Source organism: Macaca thibetana, chromosome 17 (genome assembly GCF_024542745.1).
Source record: "Macaca thibetana thibetana isolate TM-01 chromosome 17, ASM2454274v1, whole genome shotgun sequence".
Classification (NCBI taxonomy): domain Eukaryota; kingdom Metazoa; phylum Chordata; class Mammalia; order Primates; family Cercopithecidae; genus Macaca; species Macaca thibetana.
In genome coordinates this window covers 75639051-75657884 of record NC_065594.1, presented here as the reverse complement: position 1 = coordinate 75657884, position 18834 = coordinate 75639051, and the positions used below count along the sequence as shown (strand labels likewise).

Genomic DNA, 18834 nt, shown 5'->3' with positions numbered 1-18834 from the left:
GAAAACAAGAGTAAAATGGCAGACCTACATACAACCATATCAATAATCACATTAATACTGATCAAGTAAACACTTCAAACAAAGGAGATTATAATTATCAAAACTGATAGAAACAAAGCAAGTTCCAACTACATGATGTCTATAAGAGACACACTTAAAAGGCACAAAGACATTGAAAGTAAATGGATGAAGACAGATATACCATGCAAGCAGTAAGATCAAGAAGGCAGAGGTGGTTCTATTAATATCATATAAAACTTCAAGAAAAAGAGTATTGCCAGTGATACACAGGAACACTGGGTAAAAAAAAAGTAAAAATTCATCAGGAGAACACTTGACAGTCATAAATATGTAGGCTAATAGCAGAGCTTCAAAATGCATGAAGGAAATATTGACAATATTAAAGAGAAACAGGAAAGTTCACAATTTCCACAACAGATAAAGATCTTAACAACTCTCACCTCATACCAGATGGAAAAACTAACAAATATTACACCCAGCAATTGCAGAATACACCTTATTTTCAAGTGTACATAGAATATATCAAGGTAGATACCATGCTGGACCACAAAACAAGCCTAAATAAATTTAAAAGGAAGGAAATCACACCTAGTATGTTCTCTGACCACAATGGAATTAAATTCAAAATAAATAATAAAGTACCTAAGAAACCATCAAGTATTTGAAAATTAGAACACCTATACATAATCCATGCATCACAGAAGTCAGAAGGGAAATTACAATACACTTCAAGCCAAGTTATAATGAAAGTAAAACAAAATGTGAAAGGTGCAACTTTAAATGCTTGTATTTAAAAAGAAAGAAAGGCCTAAAATCAATGAACGTTCTAGCAAAAGCACAAAGTACAACCAAAGTAAGTCTAAGGAACTAAAGAGCAGAAATCGATAAAGTAATAAAGAAAAACCACAGAAACCATTAACAAATCCCGAAGCTGGTTCCTTAAAAAGATCAACAAAATTGACCAAACTCTGTCTACAATGATCAACAGGAAAAAAGAAAATACAAATTATTAATATTAGAAACAAAGCAGGAATCATCTTACAGATCTTATAGACATTAAATAATAAGATATTATGAACTTCATGCCAACAAATTCAGCAATGTCAAGAAATGGAAACATTCCTTAGAAGATGTAACTTATAAAAACTAACAGATGAAACAGAAAATATTAATAACCTTATACTGAATAAAACTAAATAAGGCCAGTTGCAGTGACTAACGCCTGTAGTCCCAGCACTTTGGGAGGCCAAGGTGGGCAGATCACTTGATCCCAGGAGTTTGAGACTAGCCTGGGCAGCATGGCAAAACACCATCTCTACAAAAAATACAAAAACTAGCCAGGTGTGGTGAGATGAACCTGTAGTCCCAGCTACTCGGGCGGCTGAGGTGGGAGGATCACTTGAGCCTGGGAGGTCAAGGCTGCAGTGAGTCATAACTGTGCCACTACATTCCAGCCTGGGTGACACAGCAAGACCCTGTCTCAAAAAAAGCAAAAACAAAATTTAAAAAAGCTAAATTTGTCATAAAAAACCATCCTACCGGCCAGGCGCGGTGGCTCACGCCTGTAATCCCAGCACTTTGGGAGGCCGAGGTGGGCGGATCACAGGGTCAGGAGATCGAGACCATCCTGGCGAACACGGTGAAACCCTGTCTCTACTAAAAATGCAAAAAAATTAGCCGGGCGTGATGGCGGTGCCTGTAGTCCCAGCTACTCGGGAGGCTGAGGCAAGAGAATGGTGTGAACCCGGGAAGGTGGAGGTTGCAGTGAGCTGATATCGCGCCACTGCACTCCAGCCTGGGTGACAGAGCCAGACTTTGTCTCAAAAAAAAAAAAAAAAACCAAAAACCATCCTACCAAAAAAAAAAAAAAAATCAAAAACGACTTCCAAGACCAAGATGGTTTTACTGGTGAATTCTCTCAAACTTTAAATAAAAGATGATACCAATCTTATATGACTTTCAGAAAATAGAGGAGGAAGGAACAATTTTGAACTGGTTGAGTCCCGTACACCCTTAACACTAAACTCTGACAAAGACATTACCAAAAAAAGTTACAGAACTATTATCCCTCATGAACACAGATGCACACTTAAAATGTTAGCAAATCCAATCCAGCAATATCTAAATCCCTGTCCAAGAAGAGTTTGTCCCAATAATTAAAGGTTGACTTAACTTTAGAAATGTCAGTTTAATTTACCACATTAATGGAATAAAGGGGAAAACATAAATATATAAATAAGTTCAACTCTGAAACAAAACGAAACAGCAAATATTTTTAAGTGGGTAAGCATGTAGAGAATGCTTACTTCACAAAGTAAGATACTTAAACACAGAAACAACACATGAAATTATTCAACAACCTTAGTCAACAAGGAAACACACATTAAAACCACAATCGATACTAACACACACCGAAATGGATAAAACTAAAAAGAGTGACAACACAAAATCCTTGCAAGGATGTGGAGCAATGGAACTCCTGTACTTTACTGTAGGAGTATAAATTATACATTACTTTAGAAAGAGTCTGGCAGTTTCTTTTAAAACTGAGCAAGCACCTTACACTATGACAGCAACTCCGCTTGCAGATAAACAAAAACATATGTCTAAAAAAAGCCCATTAGAATAATGTTCGTAGCAGCTTTTAACAAGTAAAAAAGTCAGCTGAAGGGTCTGGTAATATGACAGTAGATAAAGTGTGATATATGCATGAAATGAAATATCCTTCATCAAGGATAGGATTATTGGTGAAATACTGAATACTTCTCTGCTTTTTTATAGTGGAAAAGTGGTAACAGTGCTACCAGCCCACCACCTGTTTTTCAAAATGAAGTTTTACTGGAACACAACCATGCCTATTCATTTGCATATTATCTATGGTCACATTTGCACTGCAATGGCAGAGCTGAGTAGTTGCAACAGACACCACATGGTGCGCAGGGTCTTTACTATTTGGCTCTTTGTAGGAAAAGTTTGCCAACTTCTGCTCTTGATCAATAAAAAAGAATCAACTACCAAAGCATGTAATGACATAAATAAATCTCAAAAACATGCTGAAGGAATGAAGCTTTATACAAAAGAGGACATACTATACATGGCTGTATTTATATGAAGATCTGGAATTGGCCAAGCTAACCCATGATGGAGAAAATCAGAACAGAGTTGCCTGCGGGGGATGGGATGGGGACTGACTGGTAAGAGACAAGAGGGTAATATAATGTCCTATATCTTGACAGGAGTTGGGTTAAACAAAGATTGTCTCCTTTGACCAGAAATTTGGTCAGCTCCTCTGAGTCCTCTTTCTGACCAGATCCAGACCCTAGACTTCCCTCTCTGTTCCTGTGGAATCCAGCTTGAGCAAGAATCGTGCTACATCAGTGTAGGGAAACCCCTGCCCGCCAGTATCTGTCACACTTCTCACCCTCCACTCTCCATATGACCCTGGCCTGCCTTCAACACATAGTCTGTTGACCTTAACTAGCAAGAATCCCACCCACTGACCCCAACTCTGCTCCTTGGCTATAAATCCCCATTTGTCCTTGCTGGAGTCAGAGTCAAACCCAATCTCTCTCCCCAGTGCGAGACCCCATTGCAGTGGCCCCTCTACCTGCACCATAGTCCCCCTTGAATAAAGTCTGACTTACTGTCTTTAACAAGTGTCATGAATGATTTCTTGCTTTAACATGTCGCATGGGTGTCAGACCTTAGGAATGGTATCCCTAAGACTTGTGCATTTTACTGTATCTAAAATTATCGCTAAAGAAAGAAAAAAATGGAGGACAGTAAACAAATTCAAGTTAATGATACACAAGTTGAAGTATTTGGGGGAAAAGTAAACCAAATACCTTTGTTTAAATGCATCATAAAAAGATGAACTGATGGATAAATGGAGGGCTAGAGAGATAGATATATGTGATAAGGCATTGTAAACTGTTAATTTCAGTATCTGTATGGTGAGGAGATGGGTGTTCATTGTGAAATTCTTTCAACTTTTCTCTTTATTTGAAATTTCTCATAATAAAATGTTGGGGGGAGTGTTTACCTGCTGTGAGACTGTCATAATATAAACAATGAAAATAAAAAGTTTCCTACCACTATGTTTTATGCATATTCATCCTTAAGACAACAAAGCGAAAGATCTTATATCTAAGAACCTTAGGATACAGCCTCATGATGAGTCCAGAAGTGTATGAGAGCTGTGAGCTCAGTGAAGAGGGCTGAACAATTTAAAGTCAGCTTCTCCCACTGAGGTAACTACTTCCTATAGTAGATCACATTCTAACATCAAATCTGAGGGCAAGTCTAGCCATTATATTTTAGGCCAATTTAAACAATGAAGAGAGATACTATGTTTAATTCTATACACAGGGGCCAAAATTTGTTCTGCACACTAACTGAATCTGATACACTAACATGCTCTATACATCTGTTTTGTTGACTTTATTTTTAGCATCCATTATACATGAGGGACTGTTAACATTTTTATAGGGGAAAAGAGATAAAAGTGCTAACAGTAAAATACAAATAAAATAATTGCAGTTCTGTTGAACTATGAGATTTTAAATCTTGTGCTGTACTTTATCAACAGTTAAGAAATATCACCAACTCTATTCAAAGCACTGGAGTAGGCAGATACAAATATAGGCCTTCGTTCATATACTTAGTCTGTTTCTATTTAAGATGATGAAAAATCTTGGGGTTTTTTTTTTTTTTTTTCCTTTCTTAAAGAAGCATACTTGAGATCACACTCATTAGTCACAGGAAATTACAGTCTTGTCAATTAACAAAAAGCCAAAATGATAACACATCTATGACTGTTTCATATAGGTTTCATATAGGTTTCTCTATCCAAACCTACCCTCTGCACTAAATCAAATGTGTCTTGTCACTGTTGGGAGAGGGCAAAGGACCCTTCCACAGCCTTCTAAGCATCTGTCCCAGCTATGCACCTGCAATGACCTTGAACTTTTTTTCCTGAGCACTTTTTACTTCCAACACTTTAAGCTTTTCATAATTTGGAAATCCATCTTATGTCTTTTTCTGAATAATATTGTTTGACTATTGTAACAGTTTCCTACTTCCTCACCTACATATTACGCTCATGGGTTCACAGAGTTGGCACCAGAGGGAGTACAATGTTTTACCCAACTGATATGGTCAGCAAATGTGCTAAACTAGCAGGTAGCTATGTAGTGTTCCTTGTAACCACACACTTTTCAAAAGAAATGAGAAGTCTGCAGCTGTGGCTAAGAGGCCTGAGTGTGAATAAAAACTGCAAGCACGACTTTACAGTTCAGGAAATGTACAGCCAAAGGACTTCATCAACCTACGTGCCATATCCCACTAACTGTTTTTGCAAAGGACTAGCCATTTATTCTAACCACCTGCTTCCAACTAATTAGCTGAGCTAAAGTAGATGCACTTATTTCAAGAGGTGGAAGTTTCAGAAGCATCTGCTTTCTAGATTCTGATTACATGTGTCCATGGTTATTATAATGTTGTATAAAGAATGGCAATAATATAAGCAGCCTCCAGCTTATAAAGTCACATTTAGTTATGATCTTAAATACAATCAGCATCTTCCAACAAAGACCAATCTCTTCCCCTCTCCTCCACATAAACAGAAGCCAGGAACCCCTGGTTAACAACCTTGAAAAAAAGCATCAGCCAAGAGAAATCTGATCTGCTAGAGGGAATGGTCTCCTTCATGCCCAGGAGGCAGGCCTGTGGCCCCAGTACCTCCCTCGTAGGCTGCCTGACCTGATGGCACAAGCACTTGCCTGAAGTTCCACTATTCAGACTCCTTTGGGTTAAAAATGTTTATCTCATAAGGAATAGAAACCAAGCAGTGTTTTTAACAAATATCTTAAATTTGACCACTCTTACTAAAACGCAGCTGGGCTGGGGGCTGATACTGCTGATACACAGAGGTGGTATGTGTGTGTGTGTGTGTATATATATATGTGTGTGTATATATATATATGTGTGTGTGTATATATAGAGACTGAGTTTTGCTCATGTTGCCCAGGCTGGAATGCAATGGCCTGATCTCAGCTCACTGCAACTTCCAACTCCCGGGGTTTAAGTGATTCTCCTGCCTCAGGCTCCTGAGTAGCTGGGATTACAGGTGCACACCACCATACCGGGCTAATTTTTGTATTTTTAGTAGAGATGGGGTTTCACCATGTTGACCAGGCTGGTCTCGAACTCCTGACCTCAGGTGATCCACCTGCCTCAGCCTCCCAAATTCTGGGATTACAGGTGTGAGTCACCATGCCCGGCCGGTATAAATTTTGAACACAGAATACTTCTGTGGGATAGGGCGGGCCTAGGTAGTATGACAGGGTGGAGTCCCAGGATAAGCAAGAGGGCACAAGAATCTGCGAATAGGACAACACCCTAGGGAATCAAAAGATAAACTTTACCTCTTTCACAATTTTGCCCAGGCCAGCCTTCATCCAGAGAAAGCACTCTACTTGGCCCTATTCACAGAATTATTGATATTACTAGTAACACTACAATAACTGCTGTGTCAAAGGGAGTTCATGCAGCAGTCACAGGTTAGTCCTAGCTAGCAAGGTATCCCACACAGTATTGTTTGTACAGAAAAGTCAATGTAAGTTCCAAACAACCTGAAAATGAGTACAGTGGAAACCAATGATTTAGATGCAGCCGAACATTTTCTGAGCATCATCTTATTTAATAGCCACCACAATTCTAGGAGATAAGTACTGTTCTTATTCCTATTTTACAGATAAGTAGAGTAAAAAGTAACAAATTAAATGACTTGATTGAAACCATATAGCAAAAATAAATGGCATACTCCAAAGAAAATATATAAATGGCCAACAAGCATATGAAAAGATGCTCAACATCACTAATCATTAGGGAAATACAAATCAAAATCAAAACCAAAACCAGGTACCACCTTCAAGCCCATTAAGATGGCTACTATCAAAAAAAGAGAAAATCTAAAATGTTGACCAGCTGAGCATGGTAGCTCACACCTATAATCCCACCACTTTGGGAGGCTGAGGCGGGTGGATCACTTGAGGTCAGGAGTTTGAGACCAGCTTGGTCAACATGGTGAAAACTCTGTCTCCACTAAAAATAAAAAAAAATAAAAATAAAAATCCAGGTGTGGTGGCACACACATGTAATCCCAGCTACTCAGGAGGCTGAGGCAGGAGAATCACCTGAACCCAGAAGGTGGAGATTGCAGTGAGCTCATATTGCACCACTGCACTCCGGCCTGCCTGACAGAGCAAGACTCTGTCTCAAAAAAAAAAAAAAAAAGTGTTGATGAGGATGTGAAAGAATCAGAATCTTTATACACTGCTAGTAAAATTGTAAAATGGTGTAACCATGACAGAAACCAGTATGCAGGTTCCTCAAAAAATTAAAAAAGAACTAGCATATGATTTTGCAATCCCACTTCTAGGTAGATATCCAAAATAATTGAAACCAGGGTCTCAAAGAGATATTTGCACACCCATATCCATAGCAACACCATTCCAATAGCCAGAAGGCAGAAACAACACAAATGTTCATCAGTGGATGAATTAATAAACAAAATGTGGGATATCCATACAATGGAATACTATTCAGCCTTAAAAGAAAAAGAAATCCTGTCACATGCCACAACATGGATGAACCTGGAGGATACTATGCTAAGTGAAACATGCCAGGCACAATAAGACAAATAGTATATGATTCCAATTATATGAGGATCTAGAATAGTCAAATTCATAGTGACAGAAAGCAGAACGGTGGTTCCCAAGGGTTAAGGGAGAGGTAAAAAGGAGCAGCTGTTTAATGGGTACAGAGATCAGATTAGAAAGATGAAAAAGTTCTGAAGATCTTTTTCACAGCAATGTGAGCATATTTAACTCTACTAAATTATACATGTAAAAATGGTTAAGATGGTAAATTTTATATTGTATCTTTTACCAGAATTAAAAACAAAAAATAGAATAACTGGCCAGGCACGGTGGCTCATGCCTGTAATACCAGCACTTTGGCAGGCCGAGGCAGGTGGATCACGAGGTCAGGAGTTCAAGACCAGCCTGGCCAACATGGTGAAACCCTGTCTCTACTAAAAATACAAAAATTATCTGGGCATGGTGGCACAGTTCCTGTAATCCCAGCTACTCGGAAGGCTGAGGCAGGAGAATTGCTTGAACTGGGACCTGGAAGGCGGAAGTTGCAGTGAGCGGAGATCACGGTACTGCACTCCAACCTGGGCTACAGAGCGAGACTCCATCTCAAAAAAAAAAAAAAAAAAAAAAAAAAAAAATAGAATAACTGCACAAAGCCAGACTCAAAGGCAGGACTAATTCTAAATTCCCTACTCTCCACTATGACTTCATTGTATAATAAATAAATTACCTTCATTCATTCAGCAAACATGAGTGCCAGCATAAGCACCAGGAATGCATCAGTTAATATAACAGCCACAGGTCTCTGCCCTCACACAGCTAAAGTTCTAGCAAAATATAACTGATCATTTCCTAAGGACACCTGTGTTACCCCTATATTCAAAGGAATTTGTCAATATTTTCGTATTGCTTCAATGTCAGTTTCTTCCTCTCAAAAGCTATTAAAACGGAGACATGCAGAGATCTGAAGAATTTCCCTTGATTTTTCAAGATCTCAGAGGCATCCTCAAATAACAGTCTTACTTTACTTCCTTTCTATTGAGTGATATCCCGATATGTTTCCTGATAATTCTAAACCCCAAATTAATAAATGTCCATGTTCCATTATTCACTAACCTAAACCTATTCATTCTTTATTATGTACCTGCCATCATTTTTAATTGCTTATTTAAAAAAGGTAAAACCAGGAAGAAGAATATGGAAAGCATATTTCTAACTCAAGTAAACTGAAGACATACTGTTATTTAGCTTAGTTAAGTAAGATTATTATTTATTTACATCATTTACTAAACCCCTGAATCCAATCCAAACGAGTCAGGTAATACTTGTCAGTTTCAATTATACCGGCTCTTTTCCTTTCTTTCTTTTGCAAATTTAGAGAGCTGGCAACCATTCTCTCTCTCTCTTTAATAAATTCCTATACAAAAGAATTTTTTCAAGGAAACAACAGGCTTCAAAGACAGATCAACTGGGCAGGGCCAAGTGATCCGAGCACTTTGGGAGGCCAAGGCAGGCAGATCACTTGAGATCAGGAGTTCGGGAACAGCCTGGCCAATATGGTGAAACCCCATCACTACTGGAAGTACAAAAATTAGCCAGGCGTGGTGGTGCACACCTGTAATCCCAGCTACTCGGGAGGCTAAGGCAGAAGAACTGGTTGCAATTAGGAGGTGGAGGTTGCAGTGAGCCAAGATCGCACCATTGCACTCCAGCCTGGGTAAAAGACCAAGACTCCATTTCCAAAAAAAAAAAAAAAAAAAAGAAAGAAACCAGATCAATTATATCAAATTAGCACTAAGCATCTTTTTCTTCCAGAATTAAGCCATCAGGTTTCCCCAAAAAGCAAGTCAGTTTAACATTCAAGTTCCAAAAGCATCTTTCAAATTATATTTAGCATTCTACAAGATTTAGCCTTCTTTTTTTTTTTTTTTTTAACAGCTAAGCTCTTTATATTCTTCTGTAGCTTCTCTAATTTCGCAGTAAGAGCTAAGGGTTTACATACAGATGACAAAAGTATCTTTGATAAAGAGTTCCAAAAACTAACTGGAATGCAAAATCCTAGAGTAAAACCATCTCAGCGAGTAGACACGGTGGCTCAAAAGGAAAGAGAATGAGTGTGCTAAAGGGATTTTCTATGTGGACTACCTGCCTTATTGAAGCATGCTTATGAATATTAAAACATCATTTTGACTGCATTCATTTCAAGCCTCATTCAGAGACCTCAAGGTCTGAATCCCCCACAAGATGTCACAGGAATAGTAGTGACCAGGTTGTTATCATTCCCTGGAAACCGGGAACTTGCTTAGGAGCAAGATTCTTTTCTAATTGAGGAAAGCAGGGAAAAAGAGATTGACCAGTTTTGCCTTAAAAAGAGTATCACAAACCAAATTTTACCATTCAAACCCTTCATTTAACTATAAGAGAAAATTAGTTTTTGATTTAAAATGCTTTATCTGAATTTGAAACAAAATATTTGCAATAAGGGCTTATAATGCTATTTTTTTAAAAACTGTTTCATTTAAATGTTCATAACTTAGTGTCACATGAAAAAAAGTATAAAACTATATATATATATATCTCCATATATATATATGGATTCTATTTTTCAAAAACTATATATTACTATATACGCCACAGTTTTCTTCCAAAAACAGGACACTGCTTTTATCCAAGGTCCTCACAACATCTAGCAGGAATCTTGTTACTTCATTCGGCTTGAACAAAACAGGGCAGCAGCTGTCCTATTTTACTACACAGCTTGGGGTCACAGAGGATCATTTTATATTAGGGATATATGACATATATGTATGCTTTCTGTATATATGTTTCATACACACCGAGTGTGTGTGTGTGTGTATATATATAGAGAGAGAGAGAATATGTATATGTGCATAAAATATAGAGTAATGTATGTGCATAGACATAAGCTGGAAAAGATAAATGCAAAATGAACAGTGATTACCTCTGGATGACATGAGAACTACATTTAAATTTTCTATTTTATTTTTTTCCTAACTTTCTACAAAAAAAAGCTAAAATACTTATTTTTCTATTGTACTGAACTGGTTTCAATGGCAGAACTCTTTCCTCACATGGTATACCTTTCAGGTTCCACTATGGAAGAGTAATTTTCAAGTTCTCTGCCATTTTTCTAAATCGTCACCATTTCCAGGTACTCCGGTAAACTTGTTTTAAGGAAAAGGAAGCTTAAAATGTGATAATTTCCTAATCAACACTTCGGTACTGCAAATCAAATTCCTTAAAGATTTACCTTCATCATACATTTCCTCTATCAAATAGGCCTCTGCTCGGTCTTTCAGGGCGTTCACATTGTCGGGTTCTATCTGTAAAACTTCAGAACAAACCCTAATAGCTTCAACAGGCTTCTCGTCCTAAAAGGAAATGTGAGAAAGGGATTTATGGTTGGTATTCCACATGATGAGTTTTCACATTTCTGGGAACAAGTCAACTTTACCTTAGAAAAGCAATGGCAAATCCGCTCCTTTGAACGAATTGTATACTCAGCAATGCTTGGCTCTGTTTTCATGACAGATTCATATTTGCTGGTAGCATCTGTGTATCTAAGAAATGAGCAAATCATGATAAGAAACAATGACATTCGATTTCCAGAGCTGTAGAAAGGCTCCTCCCCTCTTCACCATGTGTTGCTTAATCAATCCAACTGGATGAGGCCACGGCTTCAGATTTGGCTTTTCCCTTATTAATCTAGAGTCCCATAGAAGGTACACTCCATAATTAAGAGTTAAGAAATAAAAACATCTGACCATAGGAGATGCAGATGGACAGAACAAAGCATACCTGTAAGTACCAATCAAACCAGAAGAATTTCCTTACAGAAACAAGCTCAGAATTCCGAACCTGAATAAAATACCCTGTTGAAGTCTGACTTATACTGAGCACATTGAACAATACAGAGATCAAGTTTTATTTCTTGGTCAGTAAACACTTCCATGAAAATAACGGAACCCATTACATGCCATTTTATATAATTAATGTCAGTATTCACAACAAAGTACAATGTAGTTCATACAGAAGGTACCTGATTAAATTCCCAACTGTATAAGCTTTCTAAGAATAAAAGCTATTTCAGCATTTTCTTCAAACCAGTAAAAAGTACTAATCCTGTTATAGATACTCAGTTATTTTCCTCAACAATAGTAAACTAAAAAATATGTTTCTATGCCATGGTGGCACATTATTCCCAAAGTGCTACAATCTTCATATGTAAATATGCTGATGTATTAAAACACAGGCTTAACTAAAACATTTAAAATAAAAGCCAGCTTCTCTATCATCCTCAGCAAACTAACACAGGAACAGAAAACCAAACACTGCATATTCTCACTCATAAGTGGGAGGTGAACAATCAGAACACATGGACACAGGGAGGGGAACATCACACACGGGGGCCTGTGTGGGGCAGGCAACAAGGGGAGGGAGAGCATCAGGACAAATAGCTAATGAATGCGGGGCTTAATACCTAGGTAATGGGTTGATAGGTGCAGCAAACCACCTTGGCACACGTTTACCTATGTAACAAACCTCCACGTTCTGCACATATATCCTGGAACTTAAAGTAAAAGAAAAAAGCAAAAAAGCCAGCTTCTGGGAAAGTGGAATAGATGTATTTTTCCCAATTCCTCCAGCTAAGCACAACTAAAAACCCTAGAAATTAAATGTATATTTTTTAAAATAGAAAACTTTCAAAGGAGGAGAGAAGACAGACTAGCTAGTGACTCAGGACCTGAGGAAAAACATGGTAAGAAGTTCCCTGGGTTCCTTTTTTCGTCTCATGTATCCCAGACTTGGAGCTGAAGATTCCAGCAATGCAGAAATGCCAACAGGTACAGAACGACAGTAACAAAAACCTGCAGAAGGCTGCTGTCTCTAGCCAGAGGACCTGAAAAGGGCAGACTTGCAAACAGAAAACTTTTTTTTTTTTTTTTTGAGACGGAGTTTCGCTCTCGTTGCCCAGGTTGGAGTGCAATGGTGCAATCTCGGCTCACCGCAACCTCTGCTTCCTGGGTTCAAGTGATTCTCCCACCTCAGTCTCTGCAGTAGCTGGGATTACAGGCATGTGCCACCATGCCCAGCTAATTTTGTATTTTCAGTAGAGACAGGGTTTCTCTGTGTTGGTCAGGCTGGTCTCGAACTCCCAACCTCAGGTCCTTCAATGGATAAATGGTTAAACAAAGTGCAGTAAATCCACACCATGGAAACCATTCAACAGTAAACGAGGAATTATTGATACAATATGGATAAATCTCCAGAGAATTCGAATGAGGGGGGAAAAAGCCCATGCTGCCAGCTGTGGTAGCATGTGTCTGAAGTCCCAGCTACTCAGGAGGCTGAAGCAGAAGGATCACTCAAGGCCAACAGTTCAAGGCTGCAATGTACTATGACTGCACCTGTGAACAGGTGGGCAACATAGTGAGATTGTCTCAAAAAAAAAAAAAAAAAAAAAAAAAAAGCCAATCCCAAAAGTTTATACATTGTATGATTCTATTTATGTAACATTCTTACAATGACAAAATTCTAGAAGTAACTAGATTAGCTAAGGAAGGGATAGGAACAACAGGGAAGTAGGTGTGGCTATAACGGCAACATGAGGGGTCCTTGTTGGGATGAAATTATTCTGTATCTTGACTGCACCCACATCAATAACCTCATTGTGACAAGGTACTATGGTTTTTCAAGGCATTATAGTCTGCAAGATGTTGGGGGAAACTGGGTAAAGCATTCTCATGATGGTAATTTACAAAGCTACTAAAAGTAGAGGAATTAGAGCCTATTTTCTATTAGGCAGTTTTGTCTGCAGTGCCCTGTACTCTTTTCAGTCCTCCCGCCCAGCCTACAAACCCTCTACAAATAACACTAACACCGACACAGCCTCTTACTTCCGCCCACTCTTACTTTCTCTTTAGGATTAGGATTTAAATATCTATCGTCTTCTCTAAAAAAAGCTTCTCTTTCACTCCTTGCCTTCACCATCCTGGTTTGGAGTAAATACTCCTTTTTGGTACTCCAATTATCCTATGTACATTCTATCACTTTGGTATCATATTGTCTTTTAATAATCTGTTCCTATATGTGTCTCCCACGCAATGCTATAAACTTGTTAAGAACACAAACTACCATCAGCTTCGTTTCTGTACCCTCAGGACACAGCTCAGTGCCTGATATAGGAGATAATAAATATTTGGTATAATACAAGTAAGTCTGCTGGTAAGAATACTACACAGTTACTATTGTTTATATTCTTCCCTATTCCAAAAATGTCCAGTTCTGGTAGTTTTGCTAAGGCCCAGGGCTGTCTAGAATACCCCACCCTCAATGGCTGAGAAGTAAAAGCAGTTCTGTAATTCACTTGTGCCCAGTCTAACATATAAGGAATGGCTGGACAGCTGGAACAACCGTATTCTCACCTGCCGTCTCTGATGAGCTCTTCAGCTGACTCAATCAGCTTATTAAGTTTCTTTACTTGTTTATAGTGTGCAAAACACCTTTTATGGTCCTGGTCAAGTTTAAGACATTCCCGAACTTCACTGTTCATGTATTTAAAAAAAGGAAAATACTCCATGTCAAAACAATCAATGAGTAGTTTTCCACGCTAAATACAGAAATCACAGTAAAAGTATTTTTTGTTTGCAACAATTAAACAAAAACATACTGAGACTTATAATTTACTATGCACATTTATATATGGCATTGTACTATGCATACATTTGTTAATTCAAATTAAAATGACTTACTAGCATTATATAGTAAACATTCAATTTTGTTTCTAGAAATGTAAGAGCCTTCCTGTTTATTTTAATAAGCAGCTTCATGAAAACAAACTGTGGAATTAAAGTAACATGGGAATAACACAAAATATATAAATGGATATACAATATAAAAATAGCCTTAACCACCATCATCTTATTAATTTAATATTAAAATGTTAAAACAAGATGAGGTTATCTTACTGCCAACAATTAAAGAAGATCAGACGTGTGTCAGTAGGACTGACCTGAGGGACAGTTCGTGGTCTCCTAGCTGGTAGTACAGTGTGCTTATTTTATAAAACGCCTCAGTATTATCATTCTTCAACTTTGATGCAGCTTTTAAGTCACTTATAGCTTTCCTAGGTTCTCCTTCTTTTATAAAACATTCAGCTCGAAGTTCCCGTAGCTCTGCATCCCAAACACAAACCTTGAGGAACAAAAGAACTAGACTTTAAGGAAGAAAAAATTATGCACATTCATTGTTGCATTCCACGTATTTTTTATCTACGTATCAACATAAAACATTCTCAATTAATGTGATGACTTATAGACTGCAAATATTATTTTAAAATCTGATACAATTTAAATGTGACAAAACTGATGTGACAAAATAGTTTCTCCAAAAATGTTGTAAATGAATTCTAATGGGGGAAGGGATATATATAATAACAAGGCCCTTTTCTTACCTCCTTCGATTATATAATTCTAAGACACTGAAAATAAGAAAACATAGCATTTACTATTGGAGGGTTGTTCCTAGTGAAGCATATTTGAAGAGAATATTCTGTTATCAGATTTTTATACTTAATCAACAATTCTAATTTGTAGTCAAAAAATAAAATCTAGGTTCTAAATTGGCAAACTACTTTTTTCTGCTAATAACCACATTAAATTCTTAGCTGGGCACAGTGGCTCATGCCTATAATTCCAGACCAGCTTAGGCAGCAGAGCAAGATCTCATCTCCACAAAAAATTTAAAATTATTAACTGGGTGCAGTGGAACACACCGGTGGTCCCAGCTACTCAGGAGGCTGAGGTGGGAGGATCACTTGAGCCCAGGAGGTTGAGGTTACAGTGAGCTATAATCGTACCACTGCACTCCAGTCTAGGTAACAGAGAGAGAGACCAAGTCTCTAAACAAAAAAATGTTTTAAGAAATTATCTTCTGTAAACTGTCACCTCCTTAAAAGTAAACCCTCATATCAAGAAAAAAAAAAAAAAAGAAAGAAAAGAGAAGAGAAGAGAAGAGAAGAGAAGAGAAAGAAAAGAAAAGAAAAGAAAAGAAAAGAAAAGAAAAAAATACCGTGAGAAAGCAGGAGGTTGAGGCTTCACCAACCCTATTCCCAAAAAGTTCATAAGGGTTTAGTAAACACAATAGTATTCTTCAAATCATAAACCCAAGAGCTCATCAATAAGGCTGGTGGAAGTATCTTTGCATATTTCTTAGAGCTGTTCTAAACTCGTATTGACTTTTCACATATACGAAAATATCAAAATCAACATTATACATAAATATCATGGACAATGAGCTAAGTCAAAATGGTCTATGGGAAGGTAAAAATGTAAACTATATTTCCTTAAAGCATAAACAAAATAACCCAGTAAAACATGAATTCTACTAGACCATATCACAATATCTTCTGTAAAATTATCAACAAAATGTCCATTCTACATATAAGTTCAGAGCCAAAATTAAATGAAACTGTATATCAAAATACTGTGAAAATCTTAAATAAATGTGAATTACGACTGCTTCCATTTGAATATTTCAGTAGACTTCCTTCGGAAATCAGTTGTCATTAAATCCTTCAGAGGCAAGGAAACCAAGACTTAGATTTCCCTAGCTAGAACTCTCTGGATTCTATCAACCATTATTATTATTCTTTTTTTTTTTTTGGCATGATCTCGGCTCACTGCAACCTCCGCTTCTCAGCGCCTCAGCTGGGATCACAGGCATGCATGCACCACCACACCATTTTTTTTTTTTCTTTTTAAGACACAGGGTTTTGCCATGTTGGCCAAGCTGGTCTCAAACTCCTGGCCTCAAGTGATCCACCCACCTCGACATCCCAAAGTGCTGGGATTACAGGCATAAGCCACCGTACTCAGTCAATTATTAATATTTTTAGAGGCAGGGTCCCATTCTCTTGCCCAGGCTGGGGGACAGTGGAGCGATCACAGCTCACTGCAGCCACGAATTCCTGGGCTCAAGTGATCCTCCAGCCTCAGCTCCCAAGTAGCTAGGACTACAGGTACATACTATCAACTCTTTATCTGCCTTATTTTCTAGAAATTTTTCTCTAAACATTCCTCTTTCCTCCCGAACATCATTTTTCCTTTTATTCCAACCATCTCTTTCATCTTTTATCCCATTATCTAACCCCTAGTTTTCTTCCCAAAAAAATACAAAATCAACTAAAATAGCAAAGCAAGCAATATATAAACATATTTAACTCTCAAGCTACAGCACATTCAGTACATTTACTGAAAACTTCAGTCCAAATTTTGTTTTATATAAACATTATTTTATACTTAAGAGTTAAAAGCCCAAGGACCAACCTGATTTTCTCCTGTCTAGGTTTTTGTGATATGTGACATGTCAAAGTATATAAATGTGCCTTACAATAAGTGTTAGGCTGGTCAACTGCAGTATCTAAGAGACTTACCTCTAAAATCTTATCAAGGAAGGCTATAGCAGCAGCATAATCTCCACTTTCAAAAGCATCAAGTGCTTGCGAACGCAAACGCTGCATTTCATCAGATTTTATAAGTTGAGACTGCGCTTCCTTTTCTTCATTTTCACTTGGATTAGATTTGAGCTATACGGAAAATAAAAAATTAAGCAGAGTTTTTAATCTCTTAAGTCTGATACCTATAATATACACAAGGGTCAACCATTCCAAATACTTAAGTTCATTGGGTAAAAAGGTAAAGAGATACTGGAAAAACTGGCTTGTCTCATGACTGGATGCAGCAGGGAAGGCCCCTGATTTCTACCGATATGGTCCACGAGCATGAACAACAGATCTAGACTCAGAAGACCTGGGTCCCGCTAACTTACCGGGAAGCAAATACATGTAGGCATGTGAAAGGACAGAGAAGAACAGAGGAAGGAAAGCACGTTTCTCACCTTCTTACATATAGCTGCAGAGTATATAAATATGCCTTACAATTTATTCTGAAGAATAAATTAACCTGAGTTTTATTTATTTTGCCTTCTAGTTATAGTTCCTATTTTTTTAAGTATAAAATAACCAAAATAATGAAACACATAGGGAAACTGAAAGAAGAGACCAGCTTTTTTAGAGGCTCTAAGATTTTTAAAAAGATCTGATACCAAAAGGGTTAAAGTATAAGAAAGAATTTAGAAGGAAATAAGAGTAATACCTTACTAAAAGGTGCATGATGTGGTTTTAAGAGATCTGCACACTGCCTCTTTTTAAAATAACTTTATAATGACATCATTTATATAACATAAAATTGCTCATTTCGAATGTACAATTCTTTGATTTTTTAAAAATAAATGTACCAAGCTGTGCAACCATCAGCACAGTGTTAGATCATTTCCATCACCCCAGTAAGATCCCTTGTTTTTACTTACAGTTCACCCCACTCCCAAACCCAGCCCTGTGCACACGGACTCAACAATTTCTTCCTCCAGACAAAAAAATAATGTCTCAGAAAACCAGATAGCTACACTTTTTAAACCTGAGGGGAGGTTAAGATTGTAGTTTACAGGTACCAATTTCTGAAATCTTAGTATTCTTATTAAGATGGAAACTATAACTGAAGGGCTCCAATTTTGGTGAGGTACAGACAAAGGAAAGTTAATTCTAGAAATCTGCCTCCTCAATGAGTCAATCACACTCCTCCTCCTTTCAGTGGATTAATTTTTAAAGGATATTCCCACTACCAACCTGGTGGGAGAGAACACTCCAAATGAGAAACTTTATCAATATTATTTATTGGCAAGGGTTTTATACTTGTCCATTTTGTGTTTTAGGATATATTAGCGATGACATTTTGTCTGTTTTAACCCTTGACTTTTGAAGGACAGGACTTGAAGTATTCATAGGTAACTAGGAATTGGTAACCTCCACTCACTCTGGGGGAGGGGTTCCCCAAATGATTACATCATCCAGTTTAAGGGTGTTGTTTGGAGCCAGACATGCTTGTCTCTGTTTTATCATCCTTTGGGTGGTCTTGAATACTTCGGATAAAAGCCATCAGAGAGAGTATGAATGTGTGTGCACTGTCACTTTGCTCTGGGTAAAAGTTTATTGATTAACTTGTTTCCTATGAGTACACTCCTGACTCTTTTCAATAGAATGTATCAAACACTGACAGCCTCTTCAGGATCGAATTTG

General features: G+C 37.6%; 1 protein-coding gene across 1 annotated transcript in view; it reads right to left on the bottom strand.

Annotated features, from left to right (window-relative positions):
* Positions 1-18834, bottom strand: part of DNAJC3 (DnaJ heat shock protein family (Hsp40) member C3) — a 108611-nt gene that overhangs the window by 18361 nt on the left and 71416 nt on the right. Inside the window, exons 5-9 of the mRNA XM_050766572.1 lie at positions 17134-17286; positions 14713-14894; positions 14126-14245; positions 11155-11260; positions 10951-11071 (exon numbers count right to left, since the gene is read on the bottom strand). Coding sequence (XP_050622529.1) covers positions 10951-11071; positions 11155-11260; positions 14126-14245; positions 14713-14894; positions 17134-17286 — 682 coding nt within the window. The remainder of the gene's footprint in view (positions 1-10950; positions 11072-11154; positions 11261-14125; positions 14246-14712; positions 14895-17133; positions 17287-18834) is intronic.